This window comes from Vulpes lagopus, chromosome 8 (assembly GCF_018345385.1).
Source record: "Vulpes lagopus strain Blue_001 chromosome 8, ASM1834538v1, whole genome shotgun sequence".
In the NCBI taxonomy this organism is placed as follows: Eukaryota; Metazoa; Chordata; class Mammalia; order Carnivora; family Canidae; genus Vulpes; species Vulpes lagopus.
The window spans coordinates 32697344-32721653 of record NC_054831.1 but is presented as its reverse complement, the minus strand read 5'-3'; the positions used below and the strand labels follow the sequence as shown (position 1 = coordinate 32721653).

Here is a 24310-nt window from a genome sequence, read left to right as displayed (position 1 = left end):
GTAGCCATGATTGAGAATCACTGCTGCCTGGTTCATAGGCCAGCTAATCCACAGGATTCCTAAGTCATACCATCAACTATGCTCTTCAACTATAGCAGATGATGCCAAAGTTTTCTCAAGAGGTTTTATGAGTTTATACTCTTGCCAACAGGGTCTAAGGATTTAGACTGTTCTAGAGACTTACTAACACCTAGAGATGTTAAACTTTTTGTTTTTGCTGATAAGTGTAAAATGTATATTATAGTTTAATTTGCATGTTGTTGATCACTAATCTTTTCAAATGTCACTGTCCATACATGTTTTCTCTTCTATTAGGTTCCTACTCATGTCTTTTGTCCATATGAATATTGAACTCTTTATCTTTTTCTTACTGATTTGTAGGAATTCTTTAAATACCCTGGATAACAGTCCTTTGTCCTGGGCCTGAACCCAGGCTCCATTCTATATTAGCTCTGCGACCTTATGCAAGTTACTTAACCTCCATCAGTCTGTTTCTTTTTCATAAAATGTCACAATACCACTTGTGAGGTTTACAGATAATGTCCATGAAGCACAGCCCAGTGCCTCACACAGGGCAGGTGTTCAATACATTGTGGCTATGATGAAGACAGATTTAAGTATTAACAAGGATACTGAAGATGAGATATTATTCTAGGCATACAGAGTTTATTTATAGTAAGTTGTTTCAAGAAGAGGTCATGTGCTGTAGAAGTAAAGATTGCTGGCCCTGGAGAAAGACAAAATGCTGTGTGACCTTAGGAAATACAGCTCAGTGTCACTCAGTGTTCTCTGTGATATGGGGTAATAATAGAACTGACCTGAGACAGTTGTTGTAAGGAGTAAGTGGGTAAAAAAATGTAAAGACACTCAGGATAGTAAAATCACTAAGATAATTTAAAATATAATTTTCCTAAATATCCACTACAAAAGACATGTTTCTTTAGTATACTGAGAAAACTGGTTGCTTTCAGTGATCTATTTCTCAGGTGAGAAATCCCTCACAAAGGAAAGATGGAGCAAGCCACATACCAACTACTTGGTTATAAGTCCCTGGTGATGGGTGTAACAGGATTAAGGTTGTAATATATAAAATATATAATATACTAACCTGAGTGAATCACTGAAATATATTCCACTCCCAAGATTTCCAATATCTGTCCTTTTTGTGCCACGATCTTCAACTACTTTGGGTAAAAGTAATCCACTAAAAAGAAAATGACATTGCAATGATTTACTACAAGAAAGGTAGCTTTTATTATGGCCTCATAATTCTAGCAGAGACAGGTGCTATTAAAGGACATTAAGCTAGGTGAGATAAGCCAGACACAGAAAGACAGATACTGCATGACCTCACATAATGTAGAATCTAGAAAAGTCCAACTCAGAACCACACTGCAGAATGGTGGTTTCTAGGGGTTGGGGAAGATGGGGAGATGCTGGCTAAAGGGTATAAATTTTCAGTTAAGATAAATAAGATAAACCCATTGCTAGGAGTAAAGCTTGTGTTCTTACCATAAGGAAAAAAAGAAAACCATGTCAAGCGATGGATGTGTTAATAAACTTGACTATGGGAATCATTTCAGAAATGTACATGTACATTAAATCAAGTTATACATCTTTTAAAAATCACCTTGTACAACCTAAATATATACAATTCTCATTTGTCAATCATACCTTAATAAAGCTGGAAAAAATACACCAATTAAAAGACAATAAGTAAATAAAGAGCATGAAATGAAAAGAAAAATGTATTTCAGAGTAATCCTACAGGAGTTCCAGGTGCTGTTCAAGTGTATCAAGCTATGGAAAGTTTCTCATCACTGTTTTGACCAGCTCTGAGATGCTCCATTTTTCCTGCCTCAAGGTGCTGCCTCCTACCTGTCAAGACCCCCAGCATTCAGGAGAAACATGGTTAAACCCAAGAACTTATGTAGGTGCCTACTGGCCTCCTAGCATTGCTAAGAGCTCTCTGCAATCAAAGTTAAACCATGGTTATCTCTGGGAAGATGGGTAAAGGAGACTTCTGTTTTCATTACATAAACATCTACTGTTTGAATTTTGCAGTATGAAATATAATTAATTTTGTAAAATGGCTTCTGGTTTTAGTTCTACTTAAAAGTTATTTAAAAAGTTTTTTTTAATTAAGGAAACTATTTTTTTAAAGATTTTATTTATTCATGAGAGACAAAGAGAGAGAGGCAAAGACATAGGCAGAGAGAGAAGCAGGCTCTATGCAGGGAGCCCAGGGTGGGACTTGATCCTGGGACTCCAGGATCATGTCCTGAGCTAAAAAGGCAGATAGACGCTCAACTGCTGAGCCATGCAGGCATCTCAACAAAACTATTTTTCAGTTAGTCCCTATAATTTTAATTTTTAAAAAAGGTTTTTATTTATTTATTTATTTATTTATTTATTTATTTATTTGAGGGGGAAGGAGCAGAGGGAGAGTGACAAGCAGACTCCATCCACACCAAGCATGGAGCCCAAGGCAGGACCCCATCCCAGGACCCTGAGATCAGGACCTGAGCCGAAATCAAAGAGTCAAACACTTAGCCAGCCAGCCACCCAGGCATCCCTAATTTTAAATTTTTAAATCTCTGTTCCATGTAGAGTTTATTTAAGTGTGAGGAATGAGGTAAGGGTCCAATTTTGTATTTTTTCCAGGGAGAAATCTGTCCAAATATATAGTATTGAAGAAATGATCTTTCGTCTACAGAAATAAGAGCTACTTTTATCATATACTGAACACCTCTATGTTTACATTTACTTTTGGATTCTTTATTCTGTGATTCATCTGTTAAAGGTACCACTTCACTTTTTTTTTTTTAAGATTTTATTTATTTATTCATGAGAGACACAGAGAGAGACAGAGAGAGGCAGAGACACAGGCAGAGGGAGAAGCAGGCTCCAAACAGGGAGTCCGATGTGGGACCTGATCCCAGGTCTCCATGATCATGCCCTTGGGCTAAAGGTGGCGCTAAACCTCTGAGCCACCCAGGCTGCCCTCCCACTTCACTGTTTTAATTAACATAGCTTTATAAATATTTTCAGTGTCTGGTTAATTCTCCTTCATTAATCTTCTTTTTCAGAATTACTTTGGTAAAGTTAAATTTTAAAAAATATATGTGGTAGAAATCAGCTTTTTATTTCTTTCTTAAAAAATATCTTGTTAGCATTGTTATTGTGATGGCTCTAAATTTATAGGCTAATTCAAGGAAAACTGGCATCCTTCTGATTAGTGCAAGTCTTTTTTGGGTCCTTCATTGGCAGTTTAAAATTTTTTCCAGATAGATCTTGTATATTCATGTTTCTCTTTAGGTATTTTTTTCTTCTTACATATTTAATTAAGGATCCAGATGTAATCATATCCTCCCCTGCTCCCTGTGTCTACAGTTCAGCTCTAATATTAAGTGGTTACTCAAAGCAAACAAAAAATTAGAGTTATGTTTTGAATAGATACCTCACAGCATCTGGGTACTCTAATTTCTAGACCTTTCTCTGTAAGTATTGGATGTTCTCTAGATTAGATACATATAGAAGAGCCATCATGAAATAGAGAATCCTCTTTCTTCATATGATACTGTTTTCAAGAAGCAAGTCATACCTATGCACTATGCTTTTAAATATATGTAATAATAAGCACACAATTTAAATTATACTTATAACAATTAAAATGTTCCATTTTCTCTGGAATGCAATAGCTGATTTTAACTGAAGAGACTCATGTACTATAGAAAAAAAGAAAAGAAAAACAGTAATACATTTCATCTTCATGAGACTGAAAATAAAGATGGTATCCTCTTACCGGGACAGGATCCCTATAAAGCTTTGTACAGGAGATCCATGTAGTAAGGGCTTTACATTGCCAAGCTGGCTCAAAAACTCTGTGGCTTCATTCACTTTGCCAACTCTAAATATCTGCAAGATGTCCACTGGAACTTGGCTGTAAAAAAGCAGAAGAAAAACCTTGAGATTGCATAATCAAGAGCAAAATAAAAAATCATTATTAGTATTAAACTCAAAATAGCCCAAATGGCCATTATTATGGAATGGATTCAGGGAATCAGAACACAACATTTCTTGGAAATATTATGTAGCCATCAAAAAAAAAATCACACTCTTTAAAAATACAAGGATATAAAGTAAAATTTGTAGTAAAATTAATTTTAAAAATAGGTCACAAAACTTTATGCAGAGTATGATCTCAAATTTTGTCAAATATATAATATATGTAATATATATAACATATAGATTGAGTTCATTCATGCATGCATTCATTCACTCAACAAATACACTCTGGAGGTGCTTGGTTGGCTTAGGCTGTTAAGCATCAGATTCTTGATTTCACTGGGGTCATGACTCAGGGTCATGAGATCAAGCCCTGGGTCGGGCTCCATGCTAGGCATGGAACCTGGTTGGGGTTCTCTCTCTGCCCCTCCCGACCTTCTGCTCCCGCAGGCATGTCCTTGTGTTCTCTTTTTTCCTATCAAAAAACCAAAACCAAAACCATTCTGTGGATATCTATCCAGGCCCTGGAAGTGAGATAACATGGTCTCTGGCTTCATGGCGCTTACATCCTAATAGAGAAAGACAATAAAAATTAACAAATAACTGATTTTAAGTTCTACTCGCAAGCCAACCAGGTTCAAAGAGAGGATGCTCAAGAAAGGCCTATCTTTGAAAGTGACATTTATTTTATTGTAACATAGCATAATATAGTATATATTTTAAGACCTAGCTGGTTGTTTTGGGAAAATAAATTGGCCGGGTCAGGAAGCAGGAGAAACAGCAGTGTCTGCAGTGAAGGTGGCAGTAGTGTGTATGAAAGAAGCTAATGGGGCACAGATACTTTGGAGGCAGAACTAACAGGGTGTGCTGATGTGGGGATGAAGGAGAGTTGACAATACCTCTGGATGGGTGACCAGGATGGGGAGGCATGGGGAAAGACTGGGGTCTATGGAAGGACACAGCTGTGGGGCAGAGGAGATGAGAGGGCCTATCCAGCATGCCTTCCCAACTCCTCTTTCTTTGGCATCACACTGGTAGCTTGAAATTAGCTGGGAGTATTTACACCACAGAAACCAACAGTTATTACAAGTCAGGACTTCTATTTCAGAGAGTTGGCTTACTAGACTACTAGGTGTGAAGAAGAATCAATAGTTCAATTTGGGATATATTCTACACCAACATGTTAACAGTGATTATATTATTTCTGGGTTATCTCTGGTGGTGAGATTTGGGTGATCTTTAATTTTCATCATGTTTTTACACACTGTCTAAACTTTCAGCAAAGAACATGAATTTTATTACTAGAAAAAGTTAATATGAAACAATCATCATTAGTGAAATGAAATGGAGAAAATCTAATTCTTCACAGCAGCAGAACCTCTCCAGAGGGAGAGATTCACTTTTGTCATATGAACAGTCAACATCACTTGGGTGTGAGGTAAGATCTCCAAGGCCTGCTCAAGAGGCATTAGATTATTAAACTGCACTCTCCTCCCTGTGCTTGAAGAAGTGGCTCTTCCTTCTCTTTGACTCCCTGGAGAAAGTCAGTTACTCCCCTCCTGATTCCACCTTCACTGTTACTAGTTTCTTAATTAGTATTAGATCCTAGCAGATACCTAGGGGAGGGTCAAAAATCAAATCAAAAGAAATAAAAATAATTTGATTATATATAAAAGTAAAACCTGCAAAAAGATTTATAGGAAAGGATTTTTTCAATTGACATAAAATTCACATAACTTAAAATTAACTATTTTGAAGAGTACAGCCAGTAGTATTTAATAAACTCAAAACGTGCAATCACCACTTCTATCTAAACATTTTAGTACTCCAAAAGAATACCCCAAGCCCATTTAGCAGTCAGTCCTCCTTCCTCTCTCTCCTGGAACTAGGCAACTTGCTTTCTGGTATCCTCTTACCGGGACAGGATCCCTATAAAGCTTTGTACAGGAGATCCATGGGTTCTATTTATCGATTCTAGATATTGCATATAAAAGAAATCATACAATATGTGGTCTTTTGTGTCTGGCTTACTTCACTTAGCATAATGCTTTTAAGAGTTACCCATTTTGTGTTTTGTAGCATGTATCAGTACTTCATTCCTTTTTTGGTGATTAATACTCTTTCTATATTATACACACACACACACATATAGATTATATACACACATACATACATACACACACACCCCTCATTTTGTCAATCCATTCAACTATGATGGACATTTGGGTTATTTGTACCATTTGGCTACTGTACATAGTGCTGCTGTGAATATTCATGTACCAGTATCAGTTTGAGTACTTGTTTTCAGTTCTTTGGGGTATAGAACAAGGAGTGGAATTGCTAGGGCAGACAAGAATTCTGTGTTGAATTTGTTGAGGAACTGTCAAACAGCAGCTGTACCATATTACACTTCCAAAAGCATTGTATGAGGGTTCCAATTTCTCCACATCTTCATTTATTTTTTTTAAATTTTTTATTTATTTATGATAGTCACAGAGAGAGAGAGAGAGAGAGAGAGAGAGAGGCAGAGACACAGGCGGAGGGAGAAGCAGGCTCCACGCACCGGGAGCCCGATGTGGGATTCGATCCCGAGTCTCCAGGATCGCGCCCTGGGCCAAAGGCAGGCGCCAAACCGCTGCGCCACCCAGGGATCCCCTCCACATCTTCATTTAACACTTACGATTTTCCGTTTGTTTGTTTGTTTAAAAAAATATACCCATCTTTGTGGGTGTAAAGTGATGCTGAGAATGGCATTTGAGGATGACTAACCAGAAAAGTAGAACTCAATTTTAGATAGGTCTGAATTAGTCCATAAAGGGAGGTGTGGGTGGGTCTGGTTCTACCAAGGTGCTGGAACACCAGTTCTCAAAAAAATAGCAAAACCTACCCACAACTCTGATTTGTACCATTTGTTGATTTTCATGGTATTAATCTTGCCATCATAGCCACTTTCAAGTTACTAATGGTATACAGTTCACAAAATCCCTAAAAATATAACAACTGGCCCCTGCATTGGTATAGGGGGCAGAGGGTGCAGTTTACCACCTCTGGCTCTAAGCAGGGTATGAGGCTAATTAAAGCTAACCTGGCCCTTTATACCTAATGATAGCTGAAATGCTAAAAAGTCCAGAAGAAAGACTTCAGGCAGGGGAGTGCTGAGAGGTTACATTAGTGGAATGAATGGCCAAACCAATGGAAGTCAGTTCCACCCCTGAGAATAAACCCATCAAATTGGTTTCTGAAACTTGAAGCTGGGTCCGCACTCTCAGAGGAACCAACTAATGCCCAGTGATGGCTTGTCTGAGCAGCTGATCCACACACGGCTGCTGTTACAGCTGCTGCCCTGGCTTGCAGAATACACATGAGCACAAGACACAGGGACTCTTTCGGTCAACGGGGAGATGGATGTGACTGACATTTAGGAGTGTCATATCTCTTAACGTATTTTCCAGACTTTCAACTATTTCCATGCCTTGGGGGGGCTGTTTTAGAAGCTGCTACACACATGGTTCTGCATCTTAAAATCTTAATTTAAATGGATTTTCCTTCCTTCAAAACAAAAAATACCATGTGATCTAAAAATTTTTTTTTAAAGATTTTATTTTTTATTTATTCATGAGTGACACAGAGAGGAGAGAGAGGCAGAGACAGGCAGAGGAAGAAGCAGGCTCCATGCAGGGAGCCTGACGCGGGACTTGATCCCAGGTTTCCAGGATCATGCCTTGGGCTGAAGGTGGCGTTAAACCGCTGAGCCACCCAGGCTGCCCATGATCTAAAACTTTAAAATTTAATTCTCAGCAAAATTAGGTAAACTTGAAATTAGAGTGGACTAGTAGGGAGTGTTTTCAAGCATAGAATACTGTCCCAAGCCCCATTATATACATTTATCTACATTTATACATTATATACATTTATATTATATATATAATATATGTAATATTATATATATATTTTTTCTCGTGAGTGTCAATACTTTACTTTGGTGTAAAGATGGGAAGCTGGAAAATAAACTGTATTTAAAATTTTCTTCGTTCCCCCTCACGCTGTGGAAACCCCCTCCCCCCAGGGCTAATCTGTTCAAACTCATATACTAAATAAACTCAAATAAAAATTACAGCAGCAAAACAAAAGCACAGAAACAAGAAAACCAGATGGAGAAGGTAGCCGGGACCAGTAGTGGCACTTGGTGTGGACGATTGACGTGCTGAACAGGAGCTTTTGTTTCTGTTTTTTCCTTTTCTTTCCTCCTTTCTCTTCAGAGAGGGGATCTGAAGTAGCTGGTGTGTCCAGTTTCATGAAGGCTGCTTCAATAGCTTGGCTGAAGGAATTTTGGAAACTGGGCACAGGAACATGGTCTGAGTTATCACTCTCCCCATCACTGTCCACAGGAGCAGGAGAAACTAAGCTGTCTTCATCTTTTTTTTGAAGCAGTTTTGGGCCACACATCTGCTTTTGCTTTTCCAACCCTCAGCATCTGAGCAAAGGAAGGGAAGGGAGAGTCTTCTTCCAGACTCAGAACGCAGAATGAAATACTGCCCTGACTGGCAGTGGGTGACAGAGAGGTCAGCATAAAGTCTGCTTGGGAACCTGGACTTCTGCTGAGACAGGGAGAGGGCACCATGGCCCTCAGTGCTGGTGGGCCCCAAAGCAGAATCAGAGGTGCAGGTACAGGAATTGAAGGCAGGAAACTGCTGTAGATTCTCTAGGAGAATGTGGACTTCTGGGTACTTGCCCTGTTTCTTGTTCTCCTCCATCTCAATCCTGCGTTCCTGCGGCATTTCTCTCAAGCCTTCCTCTGGCGCTGCCGCTTCCTCTTTTCAGTGTCATCTGAGAATATCTCTAGGGTTTCCTTAGAGACCACAGGAGGCTGCAGATCTAGTTCACAGATGCTGAACTCACAGGTAAGTGGCAGATGAGAGAGGTATCTATGGTGCTGTCGAACATCCTCGGATATGGAGTAGCCAGAGATCTCCACCACTACCGCCAAGATCTTCTCTGGGCTCTGCTCCAGGCTGCCGTATTCCCTCACAAGGCAGCTCACATTCACAGGGTGCAGGAACATGTGCTGCCCGTCTTCCACTTGGTAAAAGTAGTAACAAGGAGAGCTGCTCAGATGTGTGAAGCCTGGCTTGCTGATGGGTTCCTGCTGGCTGGACTCAGTACAAATGGTCCCCTCTCCAAGACTGTCATCTGCTAACTCTGCATCATCACAGGCCTCAGGCTCTGGTTCAGACACTGCTTCCTCTTCCTCTACCAGAGGGAAAGAGAGAAGGTCGAGTGCTTCAAGAAGAAATGAAAGAAGGGACAGACATGTTCATCAACAAGGTGGTGCTGCCTGTTGCTGAGAGCTTCGGCTTTGCGGATGGGATAAGGAAGTGGATGAGTGGTGTGGCCAGCCCGCAGCTGGTGTTCAGCCATTGGGAGATCATTCCCAGCGACCCCTTCTGGGTGCCGAACACTGAGAAGGAATACTCGCACTTTGGGGAAAAGGCTGATTCTGAGAACCAGGCCGGGAAGTACATGAACGCAGTGCGCAAGTGGAAGGGTCTTTACGTGAAAGAGAAGATCGTGGAGCACGCAGAAAAGCAGAGAACCCTCAGCAAAAATAAGTAGCTACTCTACTGGCAGGTTCTTTTCTTTATAGTAAAAGCATCATCCAGGGTTTGATCCTGGAAACACTTTTTTATGCTGCATTCTCTCTGTGTGTCCACTTTCAATAAAGTTGGTCCTTATGAACATTTACACACACATATTTTATGTAGGCTCTATGCCCAGCAAGGAGCCCAATGCACGGCTTGAACTCGTGACCCTGAGATCAAGAACTGAGCTGAAATAAAGAATCAGACACTTAACCAACTGAGCTACCCGGGTGCCCTCCAAGCCCCATTATAAGCACTGAAGAAAGTAATTTGTCATCACAACATAGTTACCTTGTTACTAGAGGATTAAACAGGTAATTAAGGAGAGTAGCTCTTGAACAGGATCTGAATAGTATAACATAATAACAAATCCTAAGACATTTCCTTTATGCATACCTGTGATTATTCTGTAAAACCTCTTTTCTAACTCTCAAAAATTCTTCGGTGTTCTGCTCAACATGCTCAATTTTGCATCTCAGAGCTCGGTATTTGGCAAGAGATGGAGGACTGGGTTTGAACAAATTAGTTTCACAGACATTAACCATGTCTCTTATTAGCTGTAGATGGAAATAATAAAAGATGTCAGAATCACTACATTCAAAATATTTATAGCACATTACACTTTCTCAAAAAAGATTGGAAAAATAAGGTTTTTGTCCCAAAAGTTTTTTTAAGGTTTTATTTTTAAGTAATCTCTATACCCAATGTGGGGCTTGAACTCACGACCCTGAGATCAAGAGTTTCATGCTCCACTGACTGAGCCAGCCAGTGGCCCCTCTCCCAAAGCTTTTGATCAATATTTATGTGAGTTACATATTAAAGGTAATACCTTTATATATTGCGCCCTCAGTGACAGCATAATATACAATAAGAATAATAGTGTCCATCAGGATAGCATATCATTGTTGATAAAGTGTTTTGGGGTATAGCATTTCTCTAATCCACACTACAGCTCAGGTGTTATTTTCCTCATCGTATAGATGGGGAAAGTAAGACTCTAAGAAGCTGAATTAATTGCTCAAGATTCCACAGCAAAGAGGAGGTGACTGACTAAGTAGGAGCTCGGATCATCAAAATTCAAGTCCAATTCTGTTACCAAAATCTCATTAAGCATGTTCTGTATGCCAGGCATTGTATCAGGTTTGAGAGATAGAAAAATGAATAAGACATGGTTGTCTTCCCTGAAGGAACCTAATTATATTTAGTATACTCCACAGGTCATGGGGCTTGGAGGATGGAACACAGCTCCCAGCTCATCTGAATTACATTTATTATGGGGATGTATTGGTTTTACCATCTTTGAGATGAAAGAGACATGACAGGGGAGCCCTATTCATTCTGCTGCCACACATCTTTATAATTCAAACACACCAGCCATAAAAGAAAAGGTTGATGAATTTTCTACATAAAAGTAAAAAACTCAACCACCACCCAAAATTCACCATAAGCAAAGTAAAACAAAGCAAAACAAACTATAGAAAATATTTGCAACTCCTTTCCCAGACTAAGCTCCCTAACTTATTAAGAGGTCCTAAAAGTCATGAAGAAAAATGGCAAGATCCAGAAGAAAAAGGGCCAAAGGACATGAGTAGACAGTTCACAGAAAAAGACACATAAACTAAACATAAATCCTGTAACTGAGAAGTCATTTCTCATCCATAAAATTCGTAAAAATCTGAATGTTTGACAGATACACTTTTGGTAAAACTATAGGAAATAGAAACTCTCATTCACTGATAGTGGGAGGGCAACGAGTAGAACTTTTATGATGGAATAAGATGAAATCTATCACAATACAGATGCATCAATCCCATAAACCAGTGCTTCTACTCCTGGGATCTATCTCAGAGACACTCTTGTGCAGGTATGAAATGACAAATTACAAGCATATTCACTTTGGCATTTTGTGTAGTAGAAAAGTCTGGAAACAATCCTAATGTCTGGCAATAGGGGATGCCCACACAAGGTGGTGAATGAAGATGCTCTCTTACATGCTGGATATGTTAAGAGGGGATGATGGGTGCAGAACAGAAAACATGGTACATAACTTCTTATGTAAAAGAAGTAGGGAGGAATAAGTATATACGTGCATATTTATAGTTATTTGCATAAAGAAAATACAAAGAGAAGACACTAATAAAAATGGTTCTCTCTCGAGCTGGGGAGTTGGAGTGGGAGGAGGGGACATGTTAGAATAGAGATTGCTCAGAGTATACTTTTTTTTTTTTTTAAGATTTTATTCACTTATTCATGAGAGACACAGAGAGAGACAGAGAGAGGCAGAGACACAGGCAGAGGGAGAAGCAGGCTCCATGCAGGGAGCCTGACGTCCTCAGCCACCCAGGCGTCCCTAACTTTTATATTTTTGATAGGTAACACATGTGCATTATTCAAAGTCAAAATTATATTTAAAAGGTATACTATGGGGCAGCCTAGGTGGCTCAGCAGTTTAGCGCCGCCTTCGGCCCAGGGCGCGATCCTGGAGTCCCGGGATCAAGTCCCACACTTTGGGCTCCTTGCATGGAGCCTGCTTCTCCCTCTCTCTGTGTCTCTCATGAATAAATAAATATAATCTTAAAAAAAAAAAAAAAGAAAAAGCATTTGGATGGACACCATATATACCTTTTCAGTAGCAGAACCAGAAACTGAGGTTCTTAAAGTTCTTAAAGGTGGTAGGCAAATCATGAAACTTTAAATTTGGAAGTCTCCTTTATCATCTCATTTACTGGTTCATCTCATTTGTTGATCTGTCACTTATTTTGGATTACAGACTACTCCAGGAATCTGTTGAAAGCTAGAATTTCCCGTAAACATATAAAGTTTCATATCCACACACTCTTCTGAAGTCTACGTCATAGATTTATGGTCTTGTCCCAATTCCTTCATGCACAGATGAGGCAGCTCAGAGCAGGGAGTGACTTGATCTCATCCAAGGTGAGGGGGACACTGTGGCTGCCTTCCTCTTTGCTAACGGAGCCTTGCTCCTTCCCCTACAGTTCAAGGGAGTGGGCTCATTTCTGAGGAGTCAGTAATTCCACTCTCCTTGCCAGTGACCGGCTTAGAATGTGCATATGACTCAGTTCTGAGCAAAGAACTGACCAAAGAGTCTGCAGGATGGGGGGAGATTGTTCTGAGAGACAAGAAAAGAAATACTCCATTTGGGATGCTATGAACAACCACAGCTATAAGGTCACATAAGGTGAGCCAGGCTGAAAGGGAAGCTCAGCTTACAGAAAACACAGAGATGGAAAGAGGCTGTGATAATTCTACCTCTGAGTGACTGGACGAGCAGCCACCCACAGCTGGCTTTTTGTTATACAGGGTGACAGGTGTCCTCATGGTTCAAGTCAATTAGAGCTTTCTGTTTCTTTTGTAAAAAGAATCCTAATTCATCTCCTTGAGATAGGGAATCTAAAGGACTCCATAGAAATCTGCTTTTGTTCCTTCTCCTGCTTCTATTCTTGCCAGGACCTGCACTTTACATGTGCCTGTGATGTAATCAGTGTGTGTTCTCCTTTGAGGGGACAAGAAGTTAATGATTTCTCAAGAACAGACAACATCTAAGAAAGGGCCAGGTGAGAAGGGCCTGATGAAGCTATCATATGAATGTCCAGACCACCAGAGCTAGACATCTCCACAAGACCCCCTGGCTCCGAGGAATAACACCTGGGCCCTTGTCTTTGTTCCTACCAGTTCCTGGGGACCTGAGAGGACACAGATGCCAGACCATGATGCTCAATAAAATCCCCAGACCCTAAGCAAAGATAAGACTCCTTCCTTTCCTTGCTGAGTCTCCCAGACACAGTCTGTACCTGCAGTCTCTATATACCTACAAAAAACTCTGCTTTCACCTCATGCTGGCTTATATTTGATCTCTATCCTGTGAGCAGCCAGGGACTCTCTCTGCTGGTCCTGCACGACCTCAGAGACCTCTGGGTCCTCAGACCTGGCCTGTGGGCATCATTCTGATGTAGAAAATTATTTTACAGCGTAGCAATTCTAAACATATCTGCCATTGTACTATTATTCCAACACATTCATGTTTGGAAACATGGTTCAGATAACTTCCATGAGGACCCAAAGCATTCTAAAATGGTTCAACGTTTATTTTTGAGCCAACTTTGGGATTCAGTGCTACCTTATTAATCACATTTGGAAAGACCCTTCCACAATTTATTATAAATTGAATTCTTATTTCAGAGATTTACCTGGCAGAGGTCCTCTTTCTTAGCTAACAGTCTCAGGTCTACTTCCTCAGTTGTTGTGCCTTTGTGAGGTATTAATCTGTAGAACTCAGTCATCATTTTTTGCAATTGTTCTTCTGTTTCTCCATTTTTCAATGCTGTCTTTACTAGAAGTAGAACTCCCTCTGCCTTGCTCACCTTTAAATGGAGGACAATATACGCTTATTAAATAAATAAATAAATCTTTAAAAAAAATCAAATCAAATCAAATCTTGACAATCAGGGAGAGAGTGAAGGAACATATGCATAAAAATATCTAAAACCGTTTTAAGATATGTCACAACTATTAGTTAGTTTTCTACTGACACCAGCCGTAAGACAGATGCCATACTTTCAGGAGATGTGTCTTGGTTGTGATGATGACACCACGAGAAGCCTTCCAAAACTGGGCTCAGCTTAACTAGAGGGAAAAACCAGAGCCTTCAATACCTGTGACTGTATATCTAGATCTATACCTACATTGTACATCTGTATCTATGTCTACAATGGTATCTATATTTCCGTCTATATCTGCAGAGAGCGGAATACTAATGCAACCAGAGGAGACTTGCTGTTCACACAAGAAATTCAGAAAAATGTCAGAATTGAACTGGGAACAAAATCCAGCAGAACATGTTTCTACTTACACAAGTACTGTTTGGGCTTTGCCCCAGAAAACCTTTTTCTCCCTGAAATAAACTAGTTTAGTTCCACAGAACACTGTATTATTTTACCATAACAATGCAGTTGCACAAGTTGTACCATTGGGAGTATTTTCCTTCGTTTGCTCTTTCGATCATACAAAGTGAAGAAGAGTATTTTCTGCAGGGCTGGAAGTATCCCAGCCTTCCCATAAATGGTCACATGTTAGGAGATTGTAAGGCAGTGGCTCAGACTTGGGTCTGAGCATCTGATCATGAGGACCAAGAGCAACCTTGTCCCTCAGGCCTGTTGCACACCTGGGGACCTAAGGGGCAGGCCCCCTAAGGAGCCAGCACCAGACACTGCGCTGGGAGCTGCTCTTGGGTCTGATGCTTCATATGTAAGAACATCTAGCTGTCCTGGAAGCCTGTTTTCCCCTCAGGGCTCTCAGTGTTCCCTTTTCCCAAGGTAAGAAAAAGCCCATCAGGAATGCACCCAGGAGAGGCTGGACTGGTGCCCCAACACATGTGGTACCATGTCAGCAGCTGAGCCAGACAGCAGCTGGACACAAGGCGGGGGCTGCTGCAGGGACATTGTGACTCACATCATTGAGGCTAATCCTGTTCACAGGCTTGAGAAGCAGACGCCCCAGGCAGCCCAGAGCTTCTGCCCAAACCATCTCCACCAAATCGCTCACTTCTTTGCTCAGAGCGCTTGCATTTATTACCTCCTCCAAAAGCAACTGCAAAAAAACAAACAAACAAACAAACAAACAAACAAACAACCCCAGGAACAAAAAGTCTCTTAAGTGGGTTGATTTAAAACCAAGAGGAACAGAGACAAGAGAAGAAATAATTAACTGCAGTCACAGAGAGAGTCACAGGCAGCCAAGGGATTGGTATCTGTCTGCGCCTCTGCTTCCTGCCTACACGCTCCCTATTTCCCCCTCTTCCTTTTATTCCCACTTCATGTTTCCTTTTGACCCTTCCTTTGCTTTGTAAGCTTTAGGCCTGCTAGTGGCATCAAAGGTTAAGTGGCATTAAGGATTAAGGATGCCTATTCCGCACCTAGGTTACAAGGAAATCTGAAAGCCTTGGCGGTGTGTTGCTGAAACAAACAGGTCTGTGGCTCATCCTTGAACTCACTCCCCACCATGCTTCCCTGCCTTTCTGTGAGTTTACCTTTCTTGTTCTTTTTTTTAAAATATTTTATTTATTTATTCATAGAGACGCAGAGAGAGAGAGGCAGAGACACAGGCAGAGGGAGAAGCAGGCACCATGCAGAGAGAGCCTGATGTGGGACTTGATCCAGGGTCTCCAGGATCATGCCCTGGGCTGCAGGCGGCACTAAACCGCTGTGCCACCGGGGCTGCCCACCTTTCTTGTTCTTAACTCCCACTTTCTCCCGTCAGGTTTTTATTTGTCAAAAGAAGACATTTCTATTAAAGATATTCAATCAATCACAGAAAATAGCCCATAAAAATAAATCTTACTGCCTGAAGTTTTTCGGATGCTAATTGGGTTGCTTCAGGTGTAAAATGTTCCCTTAACAGAAATCCTTGTTTCTTCAGCTCTTCAATGTAATTTTCATAGTATTCACTTGCATCTGCAGAGGTTTTCTGCACAGAGAACTTTCTAGTCTGTGAATTATAGTGTGGAGCAAAATGTTAGGATGCGAGGTACAATAACTTATTAACCGGTGGATCCTTACTAATCACCTCTTTACACACCGTGGGGAAACAGAATGTCAATAAAGCATTGGATCTCTGCCAGCAAGAGTTTAGTAACTAGTTTTTTCAAAGAATGACTTAAATCTTCAATTCTTCACTAAACAGCCTAATACCTGAAAGTAAGAGGAGAAAAGCCTGAGCAAGTACAACAGGCAGAAGAGATGCATTTGATTCACTGAAGTCACTCAAACAGGTTCAGAGACTGCATACTCACTCTTACTTTACATATTTGTCTGGCTTTGAAGTCTAGCTTTCAAACTTTTTGGAAATGAAAAAAATTAATCAGGGGAAGGGAAGAAAAGCAAAAACCTCAGAAATGAGGTCTTCCCACCAACAGTGCAAGAGGGTTCTTTAAAAAAAAAAAAAAAAGAAAGATCATTACCTTGTGGCCATTGGGCAGGAGGAAGTGTGTGGATATGAGAAAGGCAGGGTCTTCAGGGTCCTGGCAGCTCTGCAGTTCTACCACGGCCACCTCCTTACCTCCCTTGGCCCCAATCTGAAAAATAGGCTATTCCTTCAGAAGCTGCATTCGTTAAGTAACAAACGACACACACACCATTTAAAAATGTTGATTATAAAAACTAATACAAGGGGTACTTGGCTGGCTCAGTAGGTTAAGCATCTGCCTTCAGCTCAGGTCATGGTCTCAGGGTCCTGGGATTGAGCTCCCACATTGGGATCCCCTCTGCAGGGAGCCTACTTCTCCCTCTCCTTCTGCCCCTCCCCTGCTTGTGCTCTCTCACTCTCTGACAAATAATAAAATCTTAAAAAAAAAAAAAAAACTAATACCAGTTCATTTGGAGATATAATTTAGAAAATACAGAAAGTATAAAGGGGGTACCCCCAGTGGCGCAGCGGTTTAGCGTCGCCTGCAGCCCGGGGTCTGATCCTGGAGACCCAGGATCGAGTCCGCGTCGGGCTCCCTGCATGGAGCCCGCTTCTCCCTCTGCCTGTGTCTCTGCCTCTCAGTCTCTCTCTCTCTCTGAATAAATAAATTAAAAAAAATGTTTTTTTTAAAAAAAGAAAGTATAAAGGAAAAACAAAAATTACCTAACATCATACTACAGATATATAATTCCTATTAATGTTTCCGTATATTTCCTACTGGTACTTACTTTTACTATAGATAAATCTGTATACATTTAAACTGTACCACTTTTTATATTTTCTTCATCATAGAGGGAATTTATTCTCAAGTTACATTTTATTAAAATATCTAAAATATGTAAATGGGGCATCATTTCAAATGCTAGGGCTTTCACTTATATATTAGAGAAATAATTTTCTCCTTTTCTTTTTAATGAATAGTAATGGAAATTCAACATGATATAAATACTTAGTGTCAAGTCTACTCCAAAAAATATATGAACCAGTAATAAACAGGAGAGGAGATCCTTTACTTTTAAAGTCATCTTAATATTTTGTACTGTTTATATTTTTATTAGGAGCATGTATTACTTTAATTAAAACAACTAAAAAATTAAACATAAAATTTTCTTGATTATTAAAAATCAACTCATATATTAAGAAATACTTATTTAGGATACACACAATTTTCCAAAACAATGAGAAAATTATCAAACAGGAAAAGTACTCAGGAGACATTCAGGTTTTTTTTTTTTCAAATACAAACCAGACTCTTACTTTTTCCAAGGTGTTATATTTTGCAACTTCAAAGTCTTGTGGAAAATGAGGAATTTCAACATTCTTATAAAACCTGAAATTTGTATAATAAAATTTTAACATCAAAATGGACTTTTAGATTAAACAGAACTTCCACAAATTTTTTTTGTATGTCTCCTAATTCCATACAAAATATATTTTAAGTCCCTAATGGCTCCTTAGATATTCTGAAAATGGTTAAAAAGTCTTGTGGAATGAGCTGGATTCGTCCTCTGTATGGCTCTAGAGCTCTGATGCCAAATACTGAATGTCTGTATTGGAAGGTGGGGTGGCATGAAGCAGAAATGGGGGTCAGTGCACTGGAGAGAGCGCCAATCCTAGCAGAGGCAGGTGACCTGCACTCTCTTGGGTTCTGACTCTTAGGAGCCCTGTCACTCAGACAGGCTCACATCAGAGACTCTCTGGACTACAGTTAACCACCTCTCCCATTAAAATAAAGGTGTCAGATTTCTCATAATCCATACTTTTATATTTGGTATTTGTTCTCTCTTTTAACACTAGTAATAATAAATAAAGTAAATGTGATGCTTAATTCACACTACAGTTTTGGGTATGCTTTACGAAGCCATATAAAACTGTAGCCTCACATCCTCCATTTGCAGAAGGCTGTCACTCTTTCCATTTTTTGACATATTAGGTAAAGAGTAAGGAACTTTCTTTACTCAAAAGTCTTCTCAGTAAGGCAGCCGGGTAAGCAGACTGCCTACATCTCAGTTCCAGTGCCTTTTCTTTTTAAAAATCAATCTAACAACTATGTCCTGTCTTATATAATACTAAGCTGGAAATCATTATCACTATGCGAGTGAAAGTAAAGTCTTGAATAAATAAAAGTCTAAAATTAGAGAAGCAAGATAGATGAAAATACTACAAAAAACATGATGTACTAATAGCATTTTAAAACTGTGTTTAGGAGCACCTGAGTGGCTCAGTGGTTGAGCATCTGCCTTTGGTTCAGGGTGTGATCCCGGGGTCCTGGGATCAAGTCCTGCATTGGGCTCCCCATAGGGAGCCTGCCTGTCCCTCTGCCTATGTCTCTGACTCTCTCTTTGTGTCTCTAATGCATAAATAAAATCTTTTTAAAAAAATAAAACTGTGTTTGAGTGTCAGCTCAGGTCATGATCTCAGAGTCGTGGGATCAAGCCCCACATCAGGCTCCCCACTTACTGGGGAGTCCACTCTCCTTCTTCCTCTCCCTCTGCCCCTCACCCTGCTTGCGCGCTCTCTCTCTCTCTCTCTCAAATAAATAAATACATACACACATACATACATACATACATACATGAATAAAATCTTAAAAAAAAAAAAAAAAACAACACCATGCTCGAGGTTTACAAAACATTTTGCAAACTGAGTCTTAATGATCAGAAGTAGATTACTCTGTGAATTCCACAATGTTTTCCTTCTCCATGGAGTTGTCCAGGGATGGATCATCTGTGGTCACTTCTAGAATAAAAAGAAAATGCTTGTTTACTATTCAAAGATTTATTAAAATTATTGACAATAAATCCTGGAATTGTTAAGATCCTTGAATACACATCATATTTACCATACTATTCTTTTTTTTTTAAGATGTCCTTAAACTAGCTATAATAATTGGTGATCTAAGGATGGTACAGTGGGACAAGAAGAAGGTAGATCAAAAATAAAAGACTATAGTATAATTCTATTTTAATAGGCATGTAAGGAGAATTCTAATGTAATCTTTATTTATTTGAAACTCACTGATAGATATACAATTCCAAATGGTATCTTTTTTTCTTCTGAAGATCATGGTGAGCATAGCTATGAAATACATTTCTAGTATGCTACAGGGTCCGAATGAGCTTACCAGTGCCACGTGACAAAGAAGGAAGTGAGGATGTTCTAGATTAGAAGAGGGAAATTCACAGGTTCCTTTGTGAAGCTAAGCAATTTTTGCTTCATATTTTTCTTATAAAGGAATCTTAACACTGTCTATAGCATTCTGATATATAGGAATAACTCCTTTTACACAAGGATTTCTTTCCAGTTTTATTTTTTTTTTTTTCTTTCCAGTTTTAATAATGCTGTCAAGATTTCAAAGAATGTCAATGTATTTATAGTAATTCTGAATCTGATTGTATCATCATGGATGTTGAAAAACATTTTCAATGTTTTTACAACACTGTAAAAGGAGTTCACTATCCTGCCTATTTTGTCTTAGCTACCATTTTCTGTGAGTAAGAAAGTCTGAGGATAGCTTTTTGGACAATCATTTGTCTAATGATGCTGCACCACAGTAAAACATTTAGATTTCTCAAACTCCTATAAATAATACAATTTATATGTACAATGTGATATCTAACCTATATCATGTGCTTACTATAAAGTATTATTTACCAGAACTGCTCGACTTTTGATTAGGTCTCATGAGGAGGGCATTTCCCTATGTCCAAAGGCTTGCTTCTTGGCCAGATTGCAAAATAAAAATCTGGGTTTATAAAGGAGATATTCTTTTTTTTTTATTTTATTTTATTTTATTTTTTTTTTAAAGGAGATATTCTTATGGAGAGATATCTATTGGAAAGAACTTTTTTAGCAAAACGCTAGTCAGAAAATTTCCAGTCATTAAGTTGTGGTGATAATTTTTTTAACAAAGTTCCTTCTCCCTCCCAAATAAAAATTTACACATCAAGTTTTCTGAGATTATCAGTGTTTTTGTATAGTCTTTTTGAATCTGGTCACACTAGATTGGATACTGAGAAATCTATTCCTATTGCTAAAGTAGCCTTTGTCCTTCACTATTTGGCTGTTTTCTGAGATAAGGAGTTTTGTCATATGTCTGGACAACCCTTTGACTATATTGTCTTTGATAAATTGAAACATTTACTATTGAACTTGTAATATATTACGTGCTTGATATAAAATACTTACCAGAACTGCATGCCTTTTGACAAGGAGGTGGTATGATGTCCACTGCCTTATTAGGATCATAATTCATTATGTCCAAGAGTCTCTTTTCTTTGATAGAGTCCCATATAAAATCTGGGTTTATAATATGGATCTGGTTCTTTTGGATACACTTCAGTTGATACTGGGTCAGAACAGCATCATTGTCTAAGATTGTATGTGTGCACTTAGAAAAAAAAGAATCAATTCATTATGTACTTGTAAAAAAATCTAAATAAATTACTTACATCTGTAATTTTCACTCTTAAGAGTCTTGAAGATAATTTGTAGTAATATTTCTCAGATTTCTAAAACTCTTATAAATGATATAATTTTTAGTTACATAAAGGTTTAAAAAATCAAGTTTTTAAAGAGTATGGATATGGATGTACTATAATTGATTAGCCAACCCTAGAGGTTATTTCCAAATTTTCACTCCTCTAAACAACACTGTACTGAACATCTTCATGCACACATATTTGTACACTTGTTTGTTTTCCTAGGAGTGGAGTGAGAGATTCAAAAGGTAATCACTATTTAATTTGTTAAGCTGAATTTTATTAATTTATTTTGGAATAAATAGTATATGCACATTGTAGAATATCTAAAAAGTAAGACAATAATAATAATAAATTAACCTATTTCCTACCATTGTTCTCAGTTCATTTCCCCAGAGGCATCTGTTGTAACTTGTTTCTGGAGTATTCCTGTAGAGCTATTCTATGCATAGGCAATAAACATATAAGTACATAGCCCTATTTTTAGTCACAAATGGCAGTATATGAAACATGCTGTTCTGAAACTGCCTTTCCACTTAACAATTCATCTTGCAGCTCACTCCTCAATAATACATATATAGCTGTCTCCTTTGTTATAATACCTGGTATGCACATTTCAGAAGTTTATATACAATGGCAACATAACTTTCAAAAAGGTTGAACTCACAGTATGTGGGAATTTCTGAAAATGAGAGACCATGCTGGCATTCTTTACCCAGAAGGTAAACTGAGAAGGTACAACAGGCATGAATTATTTATCCATCCACAGAAATGATGAGATGGACAAGTAAGGACGGCCATATAGGGGATGTAATATATAGTTCTGCCTGAACTGGAGGTAAACAGGGACATTCCATTTCTGATAATCACAGGCAAACTACTAAATGTCAGGGAGCACCCAGCATCTAGCTGGAGTTGAACATACTTCACAGAACAAACCAGATACACGGTCAGCAAGATCCCGGCCTGTGGTTCAGGGAGAGGCAGTGCTGAGCCACCCCATCGGTTCACCAACAGAAGGAAGAGCAGCAGACAGGGCAAGCCCTGCATTGGCAGACCTAGAATCTAATGACTTCAGACTTTAATTTCTACTTCTTTTTTTTTTAAATTTTTTTCTATTTTATTTTAATTCAATTAATTAACATATAATGTATTATTGGTTTCAGAGGTAGAAGGCAGTGATTCATCGGTCTTTTTTTTTTTTTTTTTTTTTTTTTATGACAGTCACACAGAGAGAGAGAGAGAGAGAGAGGCAGAGGGAGAAGCAGGCTCCATGCACCGGGAGCCCGATGTGGGATTCGATCCCGGGTCTCCAGGATCGCGCCCTGGGCCAAAGGCAGGCGCCAAACCGCTGCGCCACCCAGGGATCCCCTAATTTCTACTTCTTATGATGAAGTGGTTAAAAAAGAGGAGGTTAGCCTTACTTATTTTTTAAGATTTCATCCAGCTCTCAAAATCCATATTTAAATTGTCAGGCCTACAATTCCTTTCAAGAGAGGAAAGTAGCTTCCTTCAGCCTTTAAATAAAAACAAGCAATACAAACTGTACAAGCAGTACAAGATGAGTTTATGATGCATGTTTTTCTTTGTCTGCTGAGTCATATCATACAGGTGACACTCAGAGTTTGACATACTGATGAGTGATTAGATAGACTGCTTTTTACAAATGCTATACACCATAACTCTTCTCCTTTGAGAACAGATTTGGCTGATCTGAAATTATTTGTTTTGCTCTTTAGCTGTACTCTAATAACCTCAGATTCACAAGGTATGTGGGATTTCCCTATAGCTCAAGGGAATGGAGAAAAGGTGGGACGTATGGTCTTCCCTCCTCTGCCCTTCTCCAGCCCAATTTCCCTGTTGGCAATACCACAATTTAATCTGCCTTCAGTGACTTTCTTCTGCTGCCAATTTTTTTCTGCTTACTCTTCTAACCATGACTTGTTCTCCTCTTTTTTTTTTTTTTAAATTTATTTTAAGTAGGCTCTATGCCAAATGTGGGGCTTGATATCAAGACCCTTAGATCAAGAGTCGCGTGCTCTTCCCACGCAGCCAGGTACTCTGTCCTAGTATAGTATCTATCATACAGTTCTTACGAAATTTGCAAATACCTGAGGATTTAATAAAAAGGAAAAACTTCCACCATTCTCCTTAATGTCATTTTGTAGCTTTTTCTTCAGTTGACGAGGTAAGTGCTTGACTTTCAAATAGAAGGTACAATTTGCAAAGATTCCCACAGTCATCCTGGAAAAAAAAAGTTTCAAGTCATAGTTTTAAAGAATTATCAGTGGAATATTACTCAGCCATCAAAAAGAATGAAATCTTGCCATTTGCAACAATGTGGATGCAACTAGAGGGTATTATGCTAAGAGTAATAAGTCAGTCAGAGAAAGACAAATACCAAATGATTTCATTTATATGAGGAATTTAAGAAACAAAACAGATGAACACAGGGGAAGGAAAGGAAAAATTAAATAAGCACAGAGAATGGTGCAGGGCTCAATCCCAGGACCCCGAGATCATGAACTGAATCATAACAAAGAATTGGGTGCTTAACTGATTGAGGCACCTCAATCGTAAGAGACTCAACCCCAGGGAACAAACTGAGGGTTGCTGGAGGGGTGGTAGGTAGGGGGATGGGGTAACAGGGTGATGGACATTAAGGAGGGGACATGATATAAGCATTAGATGTAACTGATGAATTACTAAATTATATCCCAGAAACTAATAATACAGTAGATGTTAATGAAATTGAATTTAAATAATAAATAAGTAGGCCACATTATAATAAAGCTCTAGTGAGTCTATGGAAAAAAAATAAAACACAGGATTCTCTTTTCAATGAATATTACTGACAGTAAATTTAGAATTGTTCTACATGCAAACTGTGGGAAGCTGGGCATTATTTTAAAAAGACATACTACAATAATTTTTAACTACAAAAATTGAACAATGGTCAAACTTACAATAAGTATGTTGGTTTTAGAATCATTTCTAGCTTTATGGCTGATACTATGGCACCCCAGAATATATTGGTACAGGCTCATACTATACATCTTAATGAAAATGTACAGATTTCAGTTACAGATCAGTTATGTGGTTTAAGAACATAGAAGCATTTATTTCTAAATTAAAAATTAATATTATGTGATAGAGCGACGCCTGGGTGGCTCAGCAGTTGAGCATCTGCCTTCGGCTCAG

The 24310-nt window shown here is 38.9% G+C and overlaps 1 protein-coding gene across 1 annotated transcript in view; it reads right to left on the bottom strand.

Annotated features, from left to right (window-relative positions):
* Nucleotides 1–24310, bottom strand: part of PARP4 (poly(ADP-ribose) polymerase family member 4) — a 106272-nt gene that overhangs the window by 76644 nt on the left and 5318 nt on the right. Inside the window, exons 2-12 of the mRNA XM_041765436.1 lie at nt 23221–23353; nt 20817–21018; nt 19301–19367; nt 17886–17958; nt 16624–16737; nt 16005–16151; nt 15117–15254; nt 13856–14029; nt 10044–10204; nt 3806–3943; nt 1109–1204 (exon numbers count right to left, since the gene is read on the bottom strand). Coding sequence (XP_041621370.1) covers nt 1109–1204; nt 3806–3943; nt 10044–10204; nt 13856–14029; nt 15117–15254; nt 16005–16151; nt 16624–16737; nt 17886–17958; nt 19301–19367; nt 20817–21018; nt 23221–23352 — 1442 coding nt within the window. The 5' untranslated portion in view covers nt 23353. The remainder of the gene's footprint in view (nt 1–1108; nt 1205–3805; nt 3944–10043; nt 10205–13855; nt 14030–15116; nt 15255–16004; nt 16152–16623; nt 16738–17885; nt 17959–19300; nt 19368–20816; nt 21019–23220; nt 23354–24310) is intronic.